The sequence below is a fragment of the Chiloscyllium plagiosum genome, unplaced genomic scaffold (assembly GCF_037043375.1).
Source record: "Chiloscyllium plagiosum isolate Xiang-an unplaced genomic scaffold, Cpla_swu_hap1 HiC_scaffold_1, whole genome shotgun sequence".
Classification (NCBI taxonomy): Eukaryota; Metazoa; Chordata; class Chondrichthyes; order Orectolobiformes; family Hemiscylliidae; genus Chiloscyllium; species Chiloscyllium plagiosum.
Window position 1 is genome coordinate 78,171,588 of NW_028270139.1, and position 18,939 is coordinate 78,190,526.

At 38.2% G+C, this 18,939-nt stretch overlaps 1 protein-coding gene across 4 annotated transcripts in view; it reads right to left on the reverse strand.

Annotated features, from left to right (window-relative positions):
* The window catches only part of dlc1 (DLC1 Rho GTPase activating protein), a 480,352-nt gene that overhangs the window by 29,040 nt on the left and 432,373 nt on the right, over positions 1-18,939 (reverse strand). For all 4 annotated transcript variants that reach the window (XM_087988376.1, XM_087988381.1, XM_087988374.1 and 1 more), the window contains 2 exons: positions 4,637-4,708; positions 2,319-2,400 (listed from right to left, as the gene is read on the reverse strand). In XM_087988376.1, the coding sequence (XP_087844502.1) occupies positions 2,319-2,400; positions 4,637-4,708 (154 nt within the window). The remainder of the gene's footprint in view (positions 1-2,318; positions 2,401-4,636; positions 4,709-18,939) is intronic.

An 18,939-nucleotide genomic window follows, 5' to 3' on the forward strand; every position in this document is an offset into this window, starting at 1 on the left:
ATTCACATGGAATTTTTCATAGCTTCCAGCTGCTGAAGACCTTTATACAATGGCCTTTCCCAATTGTACCTTCACAGTAGCTCCCTCAAATTTTAGTGGGTCCCTCAGCTAGTCTTGAACCTTGGAATGTAATAATCTGCAGCACTGGGTCATTGGATAACTCTTTCTATGTTTCAGGCACACCAAAGAACATTGTATTATAGCTGTAAGTCATCTCATGTCAGATTGAAATAACTACACATTACCCATTTCCAGACATCAGGCCTGTTATGGATCATTGCACTATCAAGTGTCTCTGTCTGCACCCTTTCAGTTTTTACATATGATTTTTGGCTGCATTAGGATTTATTTACTTCTTAATCTAGTTCTTACTTCAGATGAGGATCAGAACGTTCAATGTTCACCATCACTGGCAATCTTTATGCAGGAACTAAGCAGAGACAGCTTTCTACAATAAAACATTTGGACTACAAAACAAGGGAAAGAATAACCACCCCTCCTCCCGCCAAGATAAATAATATAAATTCTGGTTAAACATGAGTTGAACATTATTGCCTTGTTTTCACGCAACTATTTCTTGATAAAATTTGGATTTTAAACTAAGGACTTTACCTAGAGAAAGGGCAAAAAGTAGAGATAAGCAAATACTATTGTAATTAGAAATCTGAAAGTCATCGGTATGGAAAACCTGATCCAGTACAAGCAAAGGGGGTTTTACAGAATAAAAACAAGAAGTAGCTGCTGATTGCTGACTTACATCCACTGTCTCCTTGCATTGTGCAATCATGCTCCTTTGGAGCCCCGGTTACTTTGATGTGGGAAACAAAAAAATGAACAGCCTGCCTGATAAGAATGCCTTTGATAATTCAAACATTTTTCTGTGCTTTGACATTCTCACAAGTCTTCTGTCAGCTGCGACAGATAAGCCAAGACAGCGTTGGAGGCAGGAAGGTAAATAAAACAAAATGTACGGCAAAGATGAGTCACATTTCTCTGGATGCCAGGTGAGCAACACATGTAAAAATGTAATCCCTTATCGAATGTATCACTTTCTCTTAGAAATGTTACAAAGTCTCTCAGCGCTTTATCACTGAGATTTGTTTGATCAATCTGTTGACAGAATCATTAATTCAAAAGTGTTCCAGTTAATTTGTAAAATCTTTTGACAGCAATGGAAAAGTTATTGTTATTAAGTGATATTCTGAAATTATGTCTGATTGTTACTAAGGTGCATACGTTTTGGGAGTGGGGCAGTTTTAAGTAAATTATTTCTCCAGATTATTTGTCTCCACCTTATAAACTCCTGACGACAGACATTAAGGTAAATCTCTCCCCACATTTCTAGAACTTCCCTAAAATTAAAGGGATTGGTTTGATAGACCTTACATGTCCCTGAAATTTACGAGCTCACCAGACAGCCACTCTACTAACATTAGCTATCAACTTTTCTGGTTAGTGGCTGGCTCCATATAATCACCAGAGATCAACAATCTTTTTAATCCTGGCTACAGATCAAGAGACATCAATAGTTTAAATATCAGCACACTATTGGTTATGTACACAGCAGTCTGTGGGGCAAGGAAGAGATGAAATGTTAGATTTCACTTATCGAGTATGAGGCCTAACTTGATGGGTGATGGCAGTGAAGATATGGGGTCTGATAGGTAAGTACCAGATAAAATGCTTCTCTCAATTTATCTTCCATTTTACTTCTTAATTGCTAAATAAGTTTCAGCCTAATACAGAAACTCTGAACTGATAATATGAAATAACATCACAAAAAAGTTTTCATAATTTGAAATGTTAAATCATGCATTGTTCTTCAATTGGGAGGGGCAGTAACATGTAGAATCTATGTTTGACTGTTAATAGAGTCAGATATACACTTTTATGGCACATTAATTCACCACAAAAATACACAGCACGTAATGCAGCAGCACCTATTTCACACAGGACACATTGAAGCCTCCCTTGAGTTCTGAGGAAATCATATTAATCATTAACTCTGTTTCTCTCCCTACAGATGTTTCCAGACCTGCTGAGTATTTCCAGCATTTTCTGTTTTTACCTTTGAAACCTCTCACCCTACTGATTTTTCCAGAAAGCAGAAATTTGAATATTATACTGATTGTCCAGTCAGCGACTTTGGTTAGTGCAGTTAACATTTTAAGGATTAAAACATACTTGTAGCGATACTGGAAATCCTCATACATGAATTGATAATAAACAGATAAATAAGGCAAGAATCAGGCAAGAATACTTTTCTGTGGACACTGGATTGAGTAGGGAGTTGGGGTCATAAAACAATCAAAACCTACCTGCAAAGAGATTCAATTGCATCTCGATCCAGAAAATCATGGTCCCTCTTCACTGAAGAAATGTCAATGGGGAACAATGAATCTATTGCATAATCAAGACAAATGGATGCATGTTACAAAAAGTAATTCATACTAACCAGAGACAGCTTTCTACATGAAAAGCGCAGCAGGTCAGGCAGCATCCAAGGAGCAGGAGAATCGACGTTTCGGGCATAAGCCCTTCTTCAGGAGAAGAAGGGCTTATGCCCGAAACGTCGATTCTCCTGCTCCTTGGATGCTGCCTGACCTGCTGCGCTTTTCCAGCAACACATTTTTCAGCTCTGTTCTCCAGCAACTGCAGTCCTCACTTTCTCCACAGCTTTCTACATTAAAACATTTGGTCTACAAACCAAAGGAAAAATAACCCCCCCCTCCCCACACCAAGATAAATAATACAAATTGTGGGTTTAAACATTAGTCGAACATTACTGCCTTTTTTCATGCAAATACTTCTTTACTTGATAAAATTTGGATTTCAAACTAAGGATTTCACCTAGAGAAAGGGTGAAAAGTAGAGATAAACAAATACTGTTATAATTAGAAATCTGAAAATCATTGGTCAGGCAAATCTGATTTAGTACAAGCAAAGGGGGTGAAACTCTTCAGTTTTCCTAACCCATCCACTTCATTGTCTTTCAGTTGAGATGCCAGATCATTATTATCAGACTTATCTGACTTACTTATCCAGTTCATTTGATTTGACTAGATTTGAGCAAGATTTGAACTCAGGACCTTGGCTTTTTATCCAGTACCATTACATACAATTTGATACCACTGATCAAGAATCATTGCTGTGCTGTAATCTTATTGTGGTATGGGGAAATTAAGTGAAAGCTATTCCCAGTGATGTTTAAATGCCTTTGTTTCCAATGTTGCACTGGATAAATTTATGCTTACTGTGGGGTCACTTTCCATCCAGTATGGCTAACTGAATGATAACAGCAGACACAAGGAACCAATCGCGTAAGGAAAGCAGAAATCAGGGTTTCTGTTTAGAAATATTCTAAAGCAACAATATTCTTTCTGTAATAACTGCATTATTTTCCAGCATAAGTCATTTCTGTGTCTTTTACAGGTACAGAATCATACAGGTACAGGACCACAGGCAGCTGTAATATCCTCAGGCAGCTGAGAAAAGTTGGCATGATGGCAAATACTTTTGCCAACTTTTATGGGTGCACCATCGAGAGCATTCTGTCTGGATGTATCACTACCTGGTATGGTAATTGCACCACTCAAGACAAAAACAGTTACAGAGTGGTGAACTTAGCCCGGACAATCACAAAGGCCAACCTCCCATCTATAGAATCCACCTACCAGGCCCGCTGTCAAGGAAAGGCCGCCAGCATTCCCAAAGATCCATTCCACCCTGGCAATGCTTTTCTCCAACCTCTACCATTGGGGAGAAGCTATAGAAGCCTGAACACACGCATCAGTCGGTTTCGAAACAGTTTCTACCCTACTGTTGTTAGAATACTGAATGGACTCACAAACTCTTAGCATTTGCCTGTACCTGTGTTTTGGATTTTGCTGGTATTTACCTGTTATTTACTTATCTATGCTATTTAACTATGTGATCTGCCTGCATTGCTCGCAAGACAAAGCTTTTTACTGTGCTTTGGTACACATGACAATAAGTTTAGTTGACTGAATTGACTGGCATGTGTTGAATTTTGCTTAACTTTACATCATTTCCTCAGTCAGTTATATAAACACACATTATCAACTTCTAAAAACTATTTTTATATTAAATCAGTTATCTCCACCCTTTCATTCACATAATGAATCATCAAGTCTTGTAATTCCTGAAGAAATTGGGTATGAAAAATATTTTTGTCAGTTATTTTCCCTTTCCTGAAGCATTGATATCTCATCAATGTTTAGTTTCTCTGGAACGTGTTTCCTATGTGTTTTAAACTAGTGAGAGTTTTCAGCTGTGGAGGCCATCATAAGTGATCCTGATCTGCCTCACCCATTTTTTAATAATTTTTTTCTTTCCCATAATTGGTCAACAATATACTTTAGAGGTAACTTAAATCAGAATTTTAAAATAATGTACCTTTAATATTTTCATTTGATACATCTTTAGACATCTGGAATACCACAATGTAACATGCAAATTTTTGATGAACAGGTTGTTGAAAAACGAGAAACATAAGTGTCTTTAAAGCATACATGTAGAAGTTATCACCAGACTGAAAAAATAATTGATTTTATGCAGAATTTCAACTAATGTCGCATATTATTTTCAATAATAACAATGGTACGTATTACCTCACCTTCATATAGCTGGGCATACTGGGGAAAGCCTGCAGCCCGCAGCCAATCACATGCCTCCTTGGCCTCAATCTCTATAACGAAAACAAAATGTTCATAGTTAGTTAGCTGTGCAACAACATCTGTAATTGTTGGTGCCTTAACATGAGCATTATCAGGCAAAAAAATGAGTCTGAGCCACACCAGACGATACTTGGTCAAATAACTAATATCTTGGCTGAAGAGATAGATTTTAAAAACTTAAAGTAAAACAAGACAGATGAAAGGGCAGTGAGCTTAAAGAAATGCCACAAACTAAGACCCATCAATGGTGCACAGAGACCTTGGTGGATTACATGCTGGAAACATCTGCAAAGAGGGGAGAATGAGATAACGGAGGAATTTGTAAACAAGGTGAGAATTTCAAATCAAGACATGTACCAGGGATCAATGGGTGTTTCATAGAGTCATAGAGATGTACAGCATGGAAACAGACCCTTCGGTCCAACCTGTCCATGCCGACCAGATATCCCAACCCAATCTAGTCCCACCTGCCAGCACCCAGCCCATATCCCTCCAAACCCTTCCTATTCATATACCCATCCAAATGCCTTTTAAATGTTGCAATTGTACCAGCCTCCACACTTCCTCTGGCAGCTCATTCCATACACATATCACCTTCTGTGTGAAAAAGTTGCCCCTTAGGTCTCTTGTTTAAAAGTTTGCTACACTTCCTTCACGAAAACAGCCCTTTACGTCTTGCATCTGAATTTGAACAATACCTAGTCCAACAGGATGATAGTAACAAAAAGTGTTGGGGTAACTCCAGCAGGCTTGGCAGTATCTATGGAAGGTTTTGAGTCCAATATAACTCATAATATGTACACCTTGCATTCCTTTCTACATCTCCACACATACACATGCAGTCAAGTCTTGTTTGTACGATGTTGACTTCGCTCTTAGTGTTGCGGACACATTTCTTTCCTTTTCATACATTAATTAACACCCATTTTACATCTCTACTTCTCCTTCACCATGATTAGCAACCTCTTTGTATTTTGCTCTGGACACGCTCATCACCTGTTCCACTCACTCCTCTCTCCAGGCCATAAAGAACACCATTTTCTAATCCCTTTCAGTTCTAAAGAAGTCATATCTGACTAGAAATGTTAACTGTGTTTCTCTCTTGATGCTAGCAGACCTGCTGGTTTCTTTTCGACAGCACTTTGCGTTTTTGTTTCAGATTTTACTTGCAATTTTACTGAGATGACAGTCTCTCTCTAACAGCAGAAAGACAGAAAGCTAGTCTGCAGACAGAGAATTTAGAATACTGGCTGACAAATTCCATTAGTTGATCAATCCTTGACATTTATTTGCTTGAAATATTCTAATTTGTATTCAATGTCAACTCAGCTGTGTTGGTAATTCTGCAAATTCCTGCACTGAATCTTTAATATTAAAAAATCAGCAGGAACTTTGGTGATCTGGCGTTTTATTAATTTGGTACTTGTGAGGTCTTGTTCTGTGCAAATGACTGTAATAGAGTCACTGTCCTGTTAAGTAATCAATTTGACATTCTCTAGATAGGCACCATATCAATGCAGATTCATTCTTTTTTACCATGGAGTAATTACCTGGCTGAAAGAAGATCGTGCATGGTGAATAGAAAATATGTTCCTGAATTTTGTGGTAGGATGTAGGTAATGACATACTTATACCTAACTGTGCTAAACATAAACAAAACACAGTCATGCTAATACTCACAACTAATTGTGAGAAATGTAATTTCCCAGTCAAATTCAGTTTTTACTCTTAGTCTGAAAAGTGGGCTATAGATCTCAGGAATTTTCTGCTGCTGACATTTGCCAGGAGTTAGAAGGGGCCACAGATTCAGGATGAGATTTTACCTTGTGAAAGTCCTATTCACTTGAAAAAGTTAAAACAAGGCTTTGCCCTTTCTGTTTGACACTCATGTAATTTGGTACAGTGTTTGATAGAAATTCAGCAATGACCAATTTTAAAGAGCTAACTAACCTGAGAACAGTCTGGAGATAAGCGGGGCCAGGGAGTTGGGTCAGAGTGCTAGTGTTGGTTTTTTTCTCTCTTTCTCTTGGCATTGCCACAATGGAAAATCTGGAGAGGTGGTTTAAAGTTTTGGCCTAGTTTTCCAATTCCTGTATACCCCCCACCCCACTCCTCTAAAACTGAGCTTCTTTCTGCTTTTCAGTTCTTCACTACTGCCAGCTCTTAATTTAGTTACTGCAGACTTGCTCCTACTGTTCAGTTCTTTCCATCTTGTCTGCTTTTAAAATCCTCCTTAAGTTACATTTATTTATTTTGCCTTTCATTTCAGAACCTAAACACACATTGTTTTTAAACATTTTCTTTATACTTAACATTCATTGCTTTGCTCTGGTAAATGTAAAAGTTTTTTGAGGTTAATCCATGAAGAAGAGTAGCAAAGCAAATTGGTATCTATTGACACAGCGCAACTGTACTGTTCCTTAAGCATCCTTTACTCTACATGGCCATTTGTTGCATTAAATTATTGCAAGATTTTGAAAAGAAAAATAAAAATTAAAACTAGAAATTGATCATTCAAATTGTTACATCTAATCGATGAGAAATATATAATTATTGAAAAATAAATATTGCAATTTTGTGGGGAAATTTGAATAAGTCATTACTTGCCAATTCTCATTCATATGTTAATATTAACAGAAGTGTCACTAACATATTTTGAAGTTACTCCATTGGAGGCAAATATATTTTTAATGTATTAATGCATTAAACTAGGTCATGTTGATTAAATTTCATCCTATAAGCAGGAATCCCTGTTTCAGCAAACAGTGTCAGTGATGAGAAGACTGAACTTCTTTTGCACATGAGGGGAAAACAGGAGAATTTTAAAAACTCATATCGCATTTTCATACACAGTATTATTGGCCAGGCCAGGTAAAGATGACAGATTCCCTTCCCTGAAGAACATCGGTGTACCAAAGGAGTTTTTACAATGATTATCAGTAATCAATTCCAGAGTTTTACTGAATTTAAATTCCACCATTTGCTGTGGTAGGATATGAACCCAGTTCCTATATCTCCTAGATGACCAGGCCAGTGACAACACCACTACATTACTGCCTCTATGGTTTTATTGCAGTGGGATTCATATTTATTTTTTAAATGCTTAACATGTCAGAAAGGGAGGATAACATCATGCCAGCTTTTCACTGAAGTCGAATTTTATAACTTGCCCCAGTGGGATTTGATCTCATAACCCTCCCATTGGCCTGGAGTCCTGGATTGCTAGTCCAATGACATTACCACAAGACCACCAACTCCCCTTAAACAGTGGATAATGTTATAATCCTGTGCTGATTTGTAGTACTTTATTGCAATTGTATACACACACAAGATCATGACTGGGGATTTGTAATCTTTTAATATGTTATTATAATGAAACTCCAATGGCCCTTTCACAGATTAAGGAAACTTCCTTCACAAGGCAGTAACCAGCACTGACAGTCTGCATTCAGAGACTTAAATTACTAAGTCTCACAATCCCTTGGCAGTGCTAGTCTCCTAGAATGGAATGTCTACTCAGCATTGTATCTTTGCTGTTGAAGACCACCAAGTGCCAGGAAATCTAGACACTACTGAATCTCTGCACTGAAAATCATTTTAATTTTCAAGTATTCAATCAATTAATGCCACACAATAATATTCACAATTTGATATAGTCATCCTTCCTAAACTGTGCTAATAAAACAATTATACAGCTATTCAACAATTTCAATATTAACATGAAACTAAAGAAGCTGCAGGTATTCAACTTTATTCCCTCATTTTTTAACAAGGTTCCACCTCAATGTTTTTAGGTTCTTTTGCATAAAATTAAAAATAAAAGCACCAGAATTTATTTATTAATGAAGTGAAGTAGTAATGCATTACAGTGTGAGCACTCGCCCTCTCTCCTCCTGGCCATTTCAACACTATACGATGTAACCACTTCCACTTCATATTGCTTTGATTTAAGCTACTTAATCATTAATTGCAGGCAAAACAAATTCAATATCTTTATGTAAAATTTCAAGCAGTTGCAAATCCACTGGTAAATGTAGTGGCTTTACAGAGTAAACTGAGTGTAAGTAATGAGCCTGCATTAGATTACTTCAAGCAGATCTGCACCGTGCTGCCAAATGATCACAGCTTACTCTTTCACACATTGTCAAACCAAACAGTACAGGTGGCAAGCTAAAATGAATTCCTGGCATTTAACCAGCCTTGACCACATTTACTCCTCCCATTGGAGCAGAACACACAGTTTCATTAGACACAAGAAAGTGAAGCATTTTGCCACCTACTTCAACCATATCTCCTGCTTCACAGCCCCTGATTTCTTCAAAGGTTTTCCCTGGTGATAATGCTACTTGTCAGTGAGTTGACTAACTAAAACATTTTTGGCATTTATTTTCCACTTTACTGATACTGTCAAATCTGAACAGCCACTCAATGCTTTGGTGAAATGAATGCTATACCCAACTGGGAAGTTTTCAGGCCTTCAGTTCCATGCGAATATTTGCCAATTTGGAAGATGCTATTTTTTCTGGAACTTAAACTCTGGCAATGTTGCTTTTCATCCAAATATGAAGCGCGAGATTTTATTTTCTGGTTTGGTATTGCTTCTCCTCATCTGAAAATGAGCTGTTGAGTCAGCTTGTGAACGCCAGAAGATTTTTTAAACCAGAACAATCTTGCAAGGCCTGTCAGAAAGCAACTGCCATATAACTGTATCCACTTTCTGACACAACTCACCAGATAGCGATCATGAGTTAGAATCCTGTTGGTTTCACCCTTCTCGAAGCCAGGGGTACTGAGGCCAACTGTAAGGAACACTAATAGTGACAACAAGATGGAGTGGAACTCTGGATCAGTCGCGCTGGAAGATAACAGCAGTTCAGGCAGCATCCAAGGAGCAGCGAAATCGATGTTTCGGGCAAAAGTGAAGGGCTTTTGCCCGAAACATCGATTTCGCTGCTCCTTGGATGCTGCCTGAACTGCTGTTATCTTCCAGCGTGACTGATCCAGAGTCTGGTTTCCAGCATCTGCAGTCATTGTTTTTACCAAGATGGAGTGGAAGCCAATTTCTCCCTCCCAAGCCCAGGGGCATGCAGGCCAATAGTATCTATTGCTGAGAAAAGCAAACTGAGCGCACAGCACGGATTGTACTCAAGACACTCTTTCGAGGGTTGATGCAGACTCGATGGGCCAAATGGCCTCTAGCTTTACTGTTGAGATTCTATGATTCTCATTGGCCAAACATATGTTTGGTGGATGGCCTTTAGGCAGGATATCAGCAGTTAAACAGAGCTTCCTCAGCTACACTTCCGGAGGGATTCAGCACTTCCAAGAGAAACAAAACTGTAAGGAACAAATAATTCAGCTTGCTTGTGTAAGATAAGGGCACGCTGAAAGAATGTTCCTTGCCTCTGTCAAGCAGGATGGAAAATGGGAAAGTAATGAAAGGCACAGACAAGAAGGTTATAACTACAAGTAGATCATGAAAGTAAATTTACCAATTCACGCACCAGCTTCTGTATCACACCACATTTTTTTCATTTCAAGATTTTATTCGTCCCACAGTTAAATATTTTCTTAAAATTAGTGTGAATACTCAAATATCCTCCAGTCACAGTTTCCACAGTTATAGGTCATTAACTTCTCAGGAAGAAACTAATTTGGTAATTTGCAAATCTCAATGGTGATTTAGGTTCCTTCACTAAGATGACAATGGCATCTAACTGCCTTGCAAAAATGTAGACGGTAATCAGCATCTGTGAGATGCCATGTCTCTCCCTGGAATGAGCAAACAGGAACCCTCTTCCCCTCCAATTGCTCAAAATCTTACAAAACCTTTGCCCACTATCAACCCGTCACACCACTACAATTTGAAAACCACCATGTCTAATCCTAGGACAGGTCTTTCTAAGGGTAAGACTTCCTGACATTGGAAATCCTGACCCAACCCCATTGATCCCACTTACAGCAATGTGGGAAAGGTGGAGACTTTAGTCTTTCCAAGAGTCCTACAGAACACCCCACAAGGCTCGGTGGCGACTGGGTTCTGTTATGGCACTCTCAGGCACAAGTTGTGTTGCATGTGCCCCAGAAAGATCTTGAACGTCTGCTGCAATGACTACCATCAAAGAGGAAAATGAACAATTCATGGTCAGAAAGGAGCAAGTCAGAAAGGAGCAAGCAGCAATCTCTCTCTGGCAGAAAGAGGCCATTCGGCTTAGTGAGTCTGCACTGGCTCTCTGAACAGCATCCCACCCAGACCAACCCAACCCTGTAAACCCACATGACTAATCCAGCTAGTCTGCACATCCTGAACTCTATGTACAATTTAGCATGGTCAATCCACCTGACCTGCAAGTCTTTGTATTGTAGGAGAAATGAATAACTCAATGCCTTTATTACTTTACAGTGTAGGGAATTCCTTTTCAATCAATAAAAAAGTGAATCTCTAATGTAGGTAGAAGCAAGATTTTGGCAAAAACATATTAAAAATTACTTTTCAGTGAACTGTTGTACCTCACACACTCAGAACAGTTTATGCTCTCTGAAAGCAGGTTCCACTTTTTATCTTTGGGTTGTTAATTTGCAGAACAGCATCATCTACTCATGCGCCACAGGTAATAAATACAGGACTAAAGAACTGCTGAAACATTTTAGCAGCAGCAGCAGCAGCACCTAAACGTTCTAACTGTCAACTGACAAGGCTTGCTTTTATTTGTCTGCAAATCAGAGGTATTCTCGGTTGTGATGGCTCTGTTAAGAAATGTAGCAAACTGTGTAATAACAGCAACATGCAAAACAAATGGTTTAAAAGCCGGTCAAAGTCAGTTCACAGGATCTCAATGTAACAACAGGGAGTATCTGCTTATCACAATGAGGTGACAATAACTAGGGTAGCCGTTGGAAATTAACGAATGAGTGCTATTTAACAAGACATTATCATCTAACCTCTACATGATTTAAACCACCATAGATAATATTGGAGCCCCCCTAAGAGGGCAATATAAGATATTTTCCTGCCACCGCAACTCAACACAAAGTACATACTTATGGCAAGGATCATACTCGGTTTGAACCCCGCTTTTTGGTCTGGTTTCAGTGAGACAATACTTCAGACAAATGTCAAAATTCGATCACTGTGTTGGATTTAATTTTCTGAATACTTGGATTCACAATGCTTCCCCACATGATCGTAATAACCTTTTTTTTTGGTTGGTCCAAACATTTCAGAAGTTGCTAATTTTTATCACTGGTTGCTACTGAGTGAACTGACTTGAAATCCTTGGGATGTGACTTTTATCCTCAGTGTGCTGCAGGAGGGAGGGAGGAATCCACCAAGGTTCCTGCTCCAGTTACCATCTGGTGACGTTCACTGGCAGGTGCTTGCATAAGGATAAGGCTCAGTTTTGATGCTCTCCACAATAGCATGCCAACATTAACTAACAAGGTTTACAATGTCAGGAGGAGTCACTGGATGAAGCCCTTGAAAGGCTGCCCTTGAAAAGTACCTTGACAGGCATCGGTGCCTTCAGAAAGGGAGAAAAAAAGACTGTTAGTAAAGGGGAATCTTGACTTCTGCCCCGCAAAAAGTAGAAAATCCTCTGTGCTATACGAAACTAACAACCAGTCTCTGTAATTTTTAAGTGATTAACAAATAATTTGATAAAGTTATACAGAAAAACTTGGTGAAAATAGATATATATAAATTATACTTTGACTCAAGACCTCTGTCAGAAGGTATTCAAATCCCTGTCCATTTTCTTTCCTAAAATTTAGGTCAGTGTGAAATAAGGAAGTGATGTCACATTCAACTCCTTAGCGAGTTAGATCTTACCTCTGTGAAGCACCTTGGAACTATCTTTCAATGTTACAGAAATGGTCATTGCTGCGGTAACAGTCATCATGGTTATGTCGCTCATGAGTCATTACTAGAGACTTCTATCTCCCTAGCAAGGTCTCAAATCTGTATTTGTCTAGTGGCCTTCTTGTGGCTAACCTTCCCACAAGATCAATCTTTCTGATGTCAAGTTTTTGTTTAATGACACACTGGAAGTGTGGAATTAATGTCAATCAACAGTACAGCAAGGAGCCTTCAGTGATTCAGTGCTAAGTCTCTTCACTGATTGGACTTGAAGACGTAGCTCTATCAAAGGAGGCCTAACCCATTGTACTCTGTTCCACAGAAGCCTGTAAACCAATGCCTTTCACTGATAACATCAGAGAAGCTGGATAAAGAGTAGGAAGAATGGTAGTCTGTGCTGGTAGAATGCATGGCTTTAGTTGGTTAAACTCTAGACATGTTAACTGTTCCTGCATACAGTTAGAAGTCACTAAGCTTGAATCCTCCAATCTACATCTTACCTGCCCTGGATTGTGCCATGGGGCTCAAGCAATATTCCTTATGGGGAGAGAGTGTGTAATCTGTACATTAAACAGAAACTCCAACTGTGTAGATTTCAAAGCAGTCTGACTTTGGAGACTCTTACACATGACAATGGTTCTTCGCGTTTTTCAGTCACAACTGACCAATAGGCACTTTGATAAAATAGTTCAAGACATTTCCAACAAGCCGAGAGTCAGCAAAATATACACCATTTAGCAACATAAAGGATATTCATGATTCAGAATATGTTATGCTGTGACTTAAGCTTTCACAATAATTGTAAATATATGTTTCAATAACTGGGATGCAATAGATATGAATTTACAAGACAGAAACCCTTTGGCAAATCCAAGTTGTACTCTTGAACATCATGATCAACAAATGTGCTTCCAAATAGAAAATGAATGAATCAGTGGCACTTACATTCTTATATCTGGTTACAGATACCATAATTTTAAACATCCAGAAGGATCCTAGTTTCAAACAGTAATGATAGTAGCATATTTGACTATTTGTGCTGTGCATTATTACAGTGAAATCCACTTATAACATTGTGTGCTATAAAGAAAACTCCATCCTTATATTATTGCATTCATTTTTAAAAGTCATCCACTTTTTGTCCATTAACCTAAGTGTTAATCAAGTACAGGCACATTTTGTATATCAAATCATTATCACGGACAGTGGAAACATTCCTAAAATAAAATCAACTTTGTTATTTTCATGTAATGCAAGCAGTTGAAAGGCAGCTTAATTGCACGATTTTTGATGTTCATTATGTTTCAATATTGCTTTTGTTAGAAAACAACATTCTTTAAAGACCACAAGGTCTTTGAGGTTGACAAAAACAGGTGAATCCAGGGGAAACATTCATTTTCAGCAAACATGCATGAATTATGTGTCTCAAAGCCTGTAGTATTCCATGTTAAATTTATTCAGAATTTATCTACTGCTGTTTTATTTTACTTTCTGAAACTAGGAAACACGCTGGAATCATTTCGATTACTTTGGGCATATTTAACCTCAGGGAGGTCATTTGTCATTTGAAGAATTTAATTTTTGAAATTATGGAGTTCAAGACAGTGTTACCTTGGCAGTTTCACTCTACAATGCACTATAGAAATGTGTGATTTCTTTATTATATTTTGAGTAGGTATATGCTACTAGAAAACTAGTTTATTTCAACAAGTAGTCTTGGAACCATGACTCTCAATATTGGCAGTGTGTGATACATCAATTGGCAAAGCCAAATTTAATTCATAAAATTATAAATGTTTTACCAGTAGTACTGTCCATAACAATAGGCAGGTAAAATGATTCATTGCACACTGCCAGACAAAAGACATTGGATTGCTCCAAATTAGCAGATGTCTCAGCAGGGATGTGGTTTGCCAAGAATGTCTGCTGATGTTTAAACCACAACATCCTCAAGTTAAACTGCTATGTGTCTGTGGGAAAAGAGTAACATTTCCAAGATTTAGCACTACTCTGTCAATTCTGCAATAATAGTGTATCAGGCATTTGGAAATGCAGTGCAAACGCAATTTAATGAGTCCCTTTAATAAACGATCTGCCCTTTACACTGTTAGATGTGGAAAGATTAACTTGTAAGCAAACATTATAAATACATGCCAATTTTGACAAAGCGTATACGATAGTTGGGATACAGAACTAGTTTGGGACAAAGAACTGGTTTGAAGTCATACAAGTCAAGGAACCATTAACTATGACTGAAAATCAGTACTCATTTCAATTTCCTCACTTAATTATTTGTCTTTTTAAAATGTCATTTAGAAGTACTAAACATTTAAAAGCAATGGAAATAGGAGGAAAACAAGATTGAATTCAAAGTACATTGAGTGACAGTTTTGATGTGGAGGTTCCAGTGTTGGACTGGGGTAAGCAAAGTCAGAAGTCACACAACACCCAAGTTATAATCCAACAGGTTTACTTGAAATCACAAGCTTTCGGAGTACTTATCCTTTGTCAGGTGAAGTTATAGGTGAGTTACAGTTTGGAAGTATAGACCTGGGCATTCTTGAAAAAAAACTTTCATCAAAGCCTTTCAACTTGCTCTCTTCAGGACGATTTGAAAGAAATACCAAAGTAAAAGGAAAACCGTGTTTTTTTTAAATTTAATTTAATTTTTTTCTTTTTCTTTTTAAACCCCCACACTACAGCCTAACTGCGGTAGTGCTTGCTTTTTCCCCCAGCACCCATGGTGTGTGTGTGTGCAGGTGTGAGACACAGTGAGAGACACAAAGTGCATGAATCTTTATTCAATTTCCACCACCAGGAAGATAGGAAAACACCCGAGTGGCCAGTGACAAGCAGTGCCCTTCACAAAAAAAGCAATGCTGTGTGATCAAACAGTGAAGGGGAGGGCAAAAACCGTGGTTATATTATGTGAGAGCAGAGTGCTGATTGGTTGGCAAGTTAACTTTGATTGGTAGAGGCATTACAATGAGAATTTATCAGTTAATGACAAATGACAGTTAGCTGCCAAGCTTTGTTTACATTTTAAACCAGGCAGGATGACTTTGATTGGTAAAGGCATTATCCTAAGAAATAAACCGAAGACTCGTTATGTCCTATTTTATTGCACTGAAGCAGTATGTGTTCATGAGTTAATCATGTGACAATGAGTTTTAAAATGTGACAATTGTCATCTGTAAAGTTATCAGCACCACAACAGTTAGTGAGCTGCTGTCTATGTACCTCTGCTATATTTAATCTGGAGAACTAAATTAGGTGTGGTGCAATCTTTAATACAATACAAGGTGAGTTCCTGCCCTGTCCAGTAAACTATCTGAGTCTAATGTGAGACTGATTACATGTATTTATACAAGGGAAAAACAATGACTGCATCAATTGTTACAGTATTTATTTGGCTCCATGTTATTTATAGACATGATGAGTCTGGCATGTTGCATGGTGTGTTTAATATTGTCTGGAGCCATTCAGGATCTTTGCTCTACCTCCTTTCCTGTGCTGTCTTCCTGTTGCTAAGAGGCAAAATAAAGCATGAGACTCCTGTTTACAATGCTGGACCATCCTGTAGAAAACAAAAACCCTCAACTGCAAGCAGAATCCAGCAGATGCATCCTGAACAAACACAAGTGATCAGGCGCTGACATCAAACCACATCTGCTGAGCTATCTTGCGCATGTGCAGGACTTTAATCTATCTCAAAATTCCTTCTACCAAGAAGGCAGGTCAGGAGACTACAGGAGGCCACAGCCATCTGCTACATACTGAAAGAAGACACTGGAAACACAAACTTAAGAGAAATAATGGAGATAGCTATTGCTAATTATCTCCACTATGATGCCTGCAGGCCAGATGGACTCACTGAATACATGCAGGCAAGTGGGGGCTTTTCTTGTTTTGGTGACAAGATTTATATGCTCAGCTTCTGACTAACCTGCTTGCCCTTTATTTTTGCACTTATTTTAATCTGAGGACGCTGTACTGACACTAAATAAAGAGAACAGCCAATACATCCATCCACTCTGACTGAAGGTGCGTGCATAAACTATTTTCAGACTGTCCCATCAACTGACATATAATGTCACCACTATTCTGAAAAGTAATACTGTTCTACATATTTGCATTAAGAATGTTAAAATCTTATATACATTACAAAAGCATTATCACCATTAAAAAAAACTTTCCTATTCCAGAGATATAAGCCAATACAGTGGAATCTCCTTCATCTGCCATCGAAGCAATGAGCATAAACAGACTATAATTGGCAGATAATGAAATGTCTTCAAATTTTAGGCTTTTATACATATTATAGTATAACCAATACAAGTCATAAATAATAAGTATTATACAGCTGTTTGATTAAAAATAAACAAATTCTGATGCAAACAATGTAATGTGATAAGTTGCATGCAAACCTACACTGATTCTATTAAGGATGTTGTCAATATAGGTCCGCCGTATTTTTAACCAGTAAAGTCATATAGTCATTGAGTCATACAGCATGAAAAGAGGCCCTTTGGTCCAGCCAGTCCATGCCGACCATGTTCCTAAACTAAACTAGATTAGATTAGATTACTTACAGTGTGGAAACAGGCCCTTCGGCCCAACAAGTCCACACCGACCCGCCGAAGCGCAACCCACCCATTCCCCTACATTTACCCCTTACCTAACACTACGGGCAACTTAGTATGGCCAATTCACCTGACCCTGCACATCTTTGGATGGTGGGAGGAAACCGGAGCACCCGGAGGAAACCCACGCAGACACGGGGAGAACGTGCAAATTCCACACAGTCAGTCGCCTGAGGCGGCATAGTCCCACCTATGCTTGGCCCATATCCCTCCAAACCTTTCCTCTTCATGAACTTATCCAAATGTCTTTTAAACGTTGTAACTGTGTCTGCATCCATCACTTTCACTGGCAGTTCATTCCACACAAAAAAGTTGCTCGTGTCTTTTTTAAATTTTTCTCCCCTTGAAAATCTGCGCCTTAGTTTTTAACTCCTCCACCCAAGAAAAAAATACCCTTGTCATTCAACTTATCTATAACTTACATGGTTTTATAAACCCCCATAAGGTCACCCCTCAACCTCCTACATTCCAGGGAAAAAAATTCCCAGCCTTTCCAGTCTATTTTTATACCTCAAACCTTGCATTCCCATCAACATCCTGGTAAATCTTTTCTGAACCCTGTCCAATTTAATAATATCCTTCCTGTAACAGAGTGATTAGAACTGCACACAGTACTCCCAATTAATATTACTCATGAACCAATTCACAATCGGTGATTTCAAAAAGGTCATAACTGAGATTCAGCATAATCAAAATTACGAGTTATCATCCATCAGGTTAATGAGCTGTGAATATTTTTTATCCACACATTTATCTAGCAACTTACTTTTTGTTCCACATAATTAGTTACAATATTTTATTGCTGTGGTGGAGATTTATTTGGGGAACTTAAGTTTTGTATCAATACTCATTGATGATTCAGGTAAGGGTTGATTGATTGGCTGATTGTTTTTATTTCCGTAATGAACCACTGAAAATGTTCAGGAATGAGCTTGTGCAGTTTGCCAAAATTGTCAACAATTTTATGAAGGCAATAGCACTGCTTTGAGAGCGTAAAAGCTTTACTATATCTATGGATGACATCACTTACTAGGGCAGCAACAAATGCAAATATGCAGAAATACTGTTAAAGTGCCAGATATCTCTGAAAATTTGCATAAATAGCCAAATGACCTAAAGTACCTTTGCAGCAAATCATCAACTGTTTTGCTTAATGTATAAGGAAGCATGTTGCAATCTTGTCAGTAACAACTGAGGTCACTCTGACAGAAAATGGGAAAGGAAAATGTCACGTGTTTTAATGAATGACAGATCTATTTGCATCCCCATACTTCAAAAAAATGAAATGATTACTTTTTTTGAAGGTTAAAACATATGAAACAATAATTGTGCTGAGTGCATCTTCTCATGTGCAGGTGGATCATCCCAACATTTTTTAATGGTGGTGCTCTACCACCTATCATCTGTGTTGAGAACACATATTCAGTAAAAGCTTGGAAGAGTTGATTGATTTTATCGAAGGGACTTCATGTGGATCTGGTGTAATGTTGTACTCTGATGAAAATTTTAATGACAAGTGAATGATGCTGTCTTGCCACTTAATTACAAGTGGCATGTTAATGATTTAATAAACTATTTATATCTCACTATTGGATACATTGTTAGCTATGTGCTTCATAACTACATGTGTGGACATTGGCAATAATACTCTTTGCTTCCACCACAGTGGAGTGGGATGAAACTAACATTCTGTGCATGCACTCTGAAATACATGCAAATATGCTGCCTACTTGTTGCTGATTGT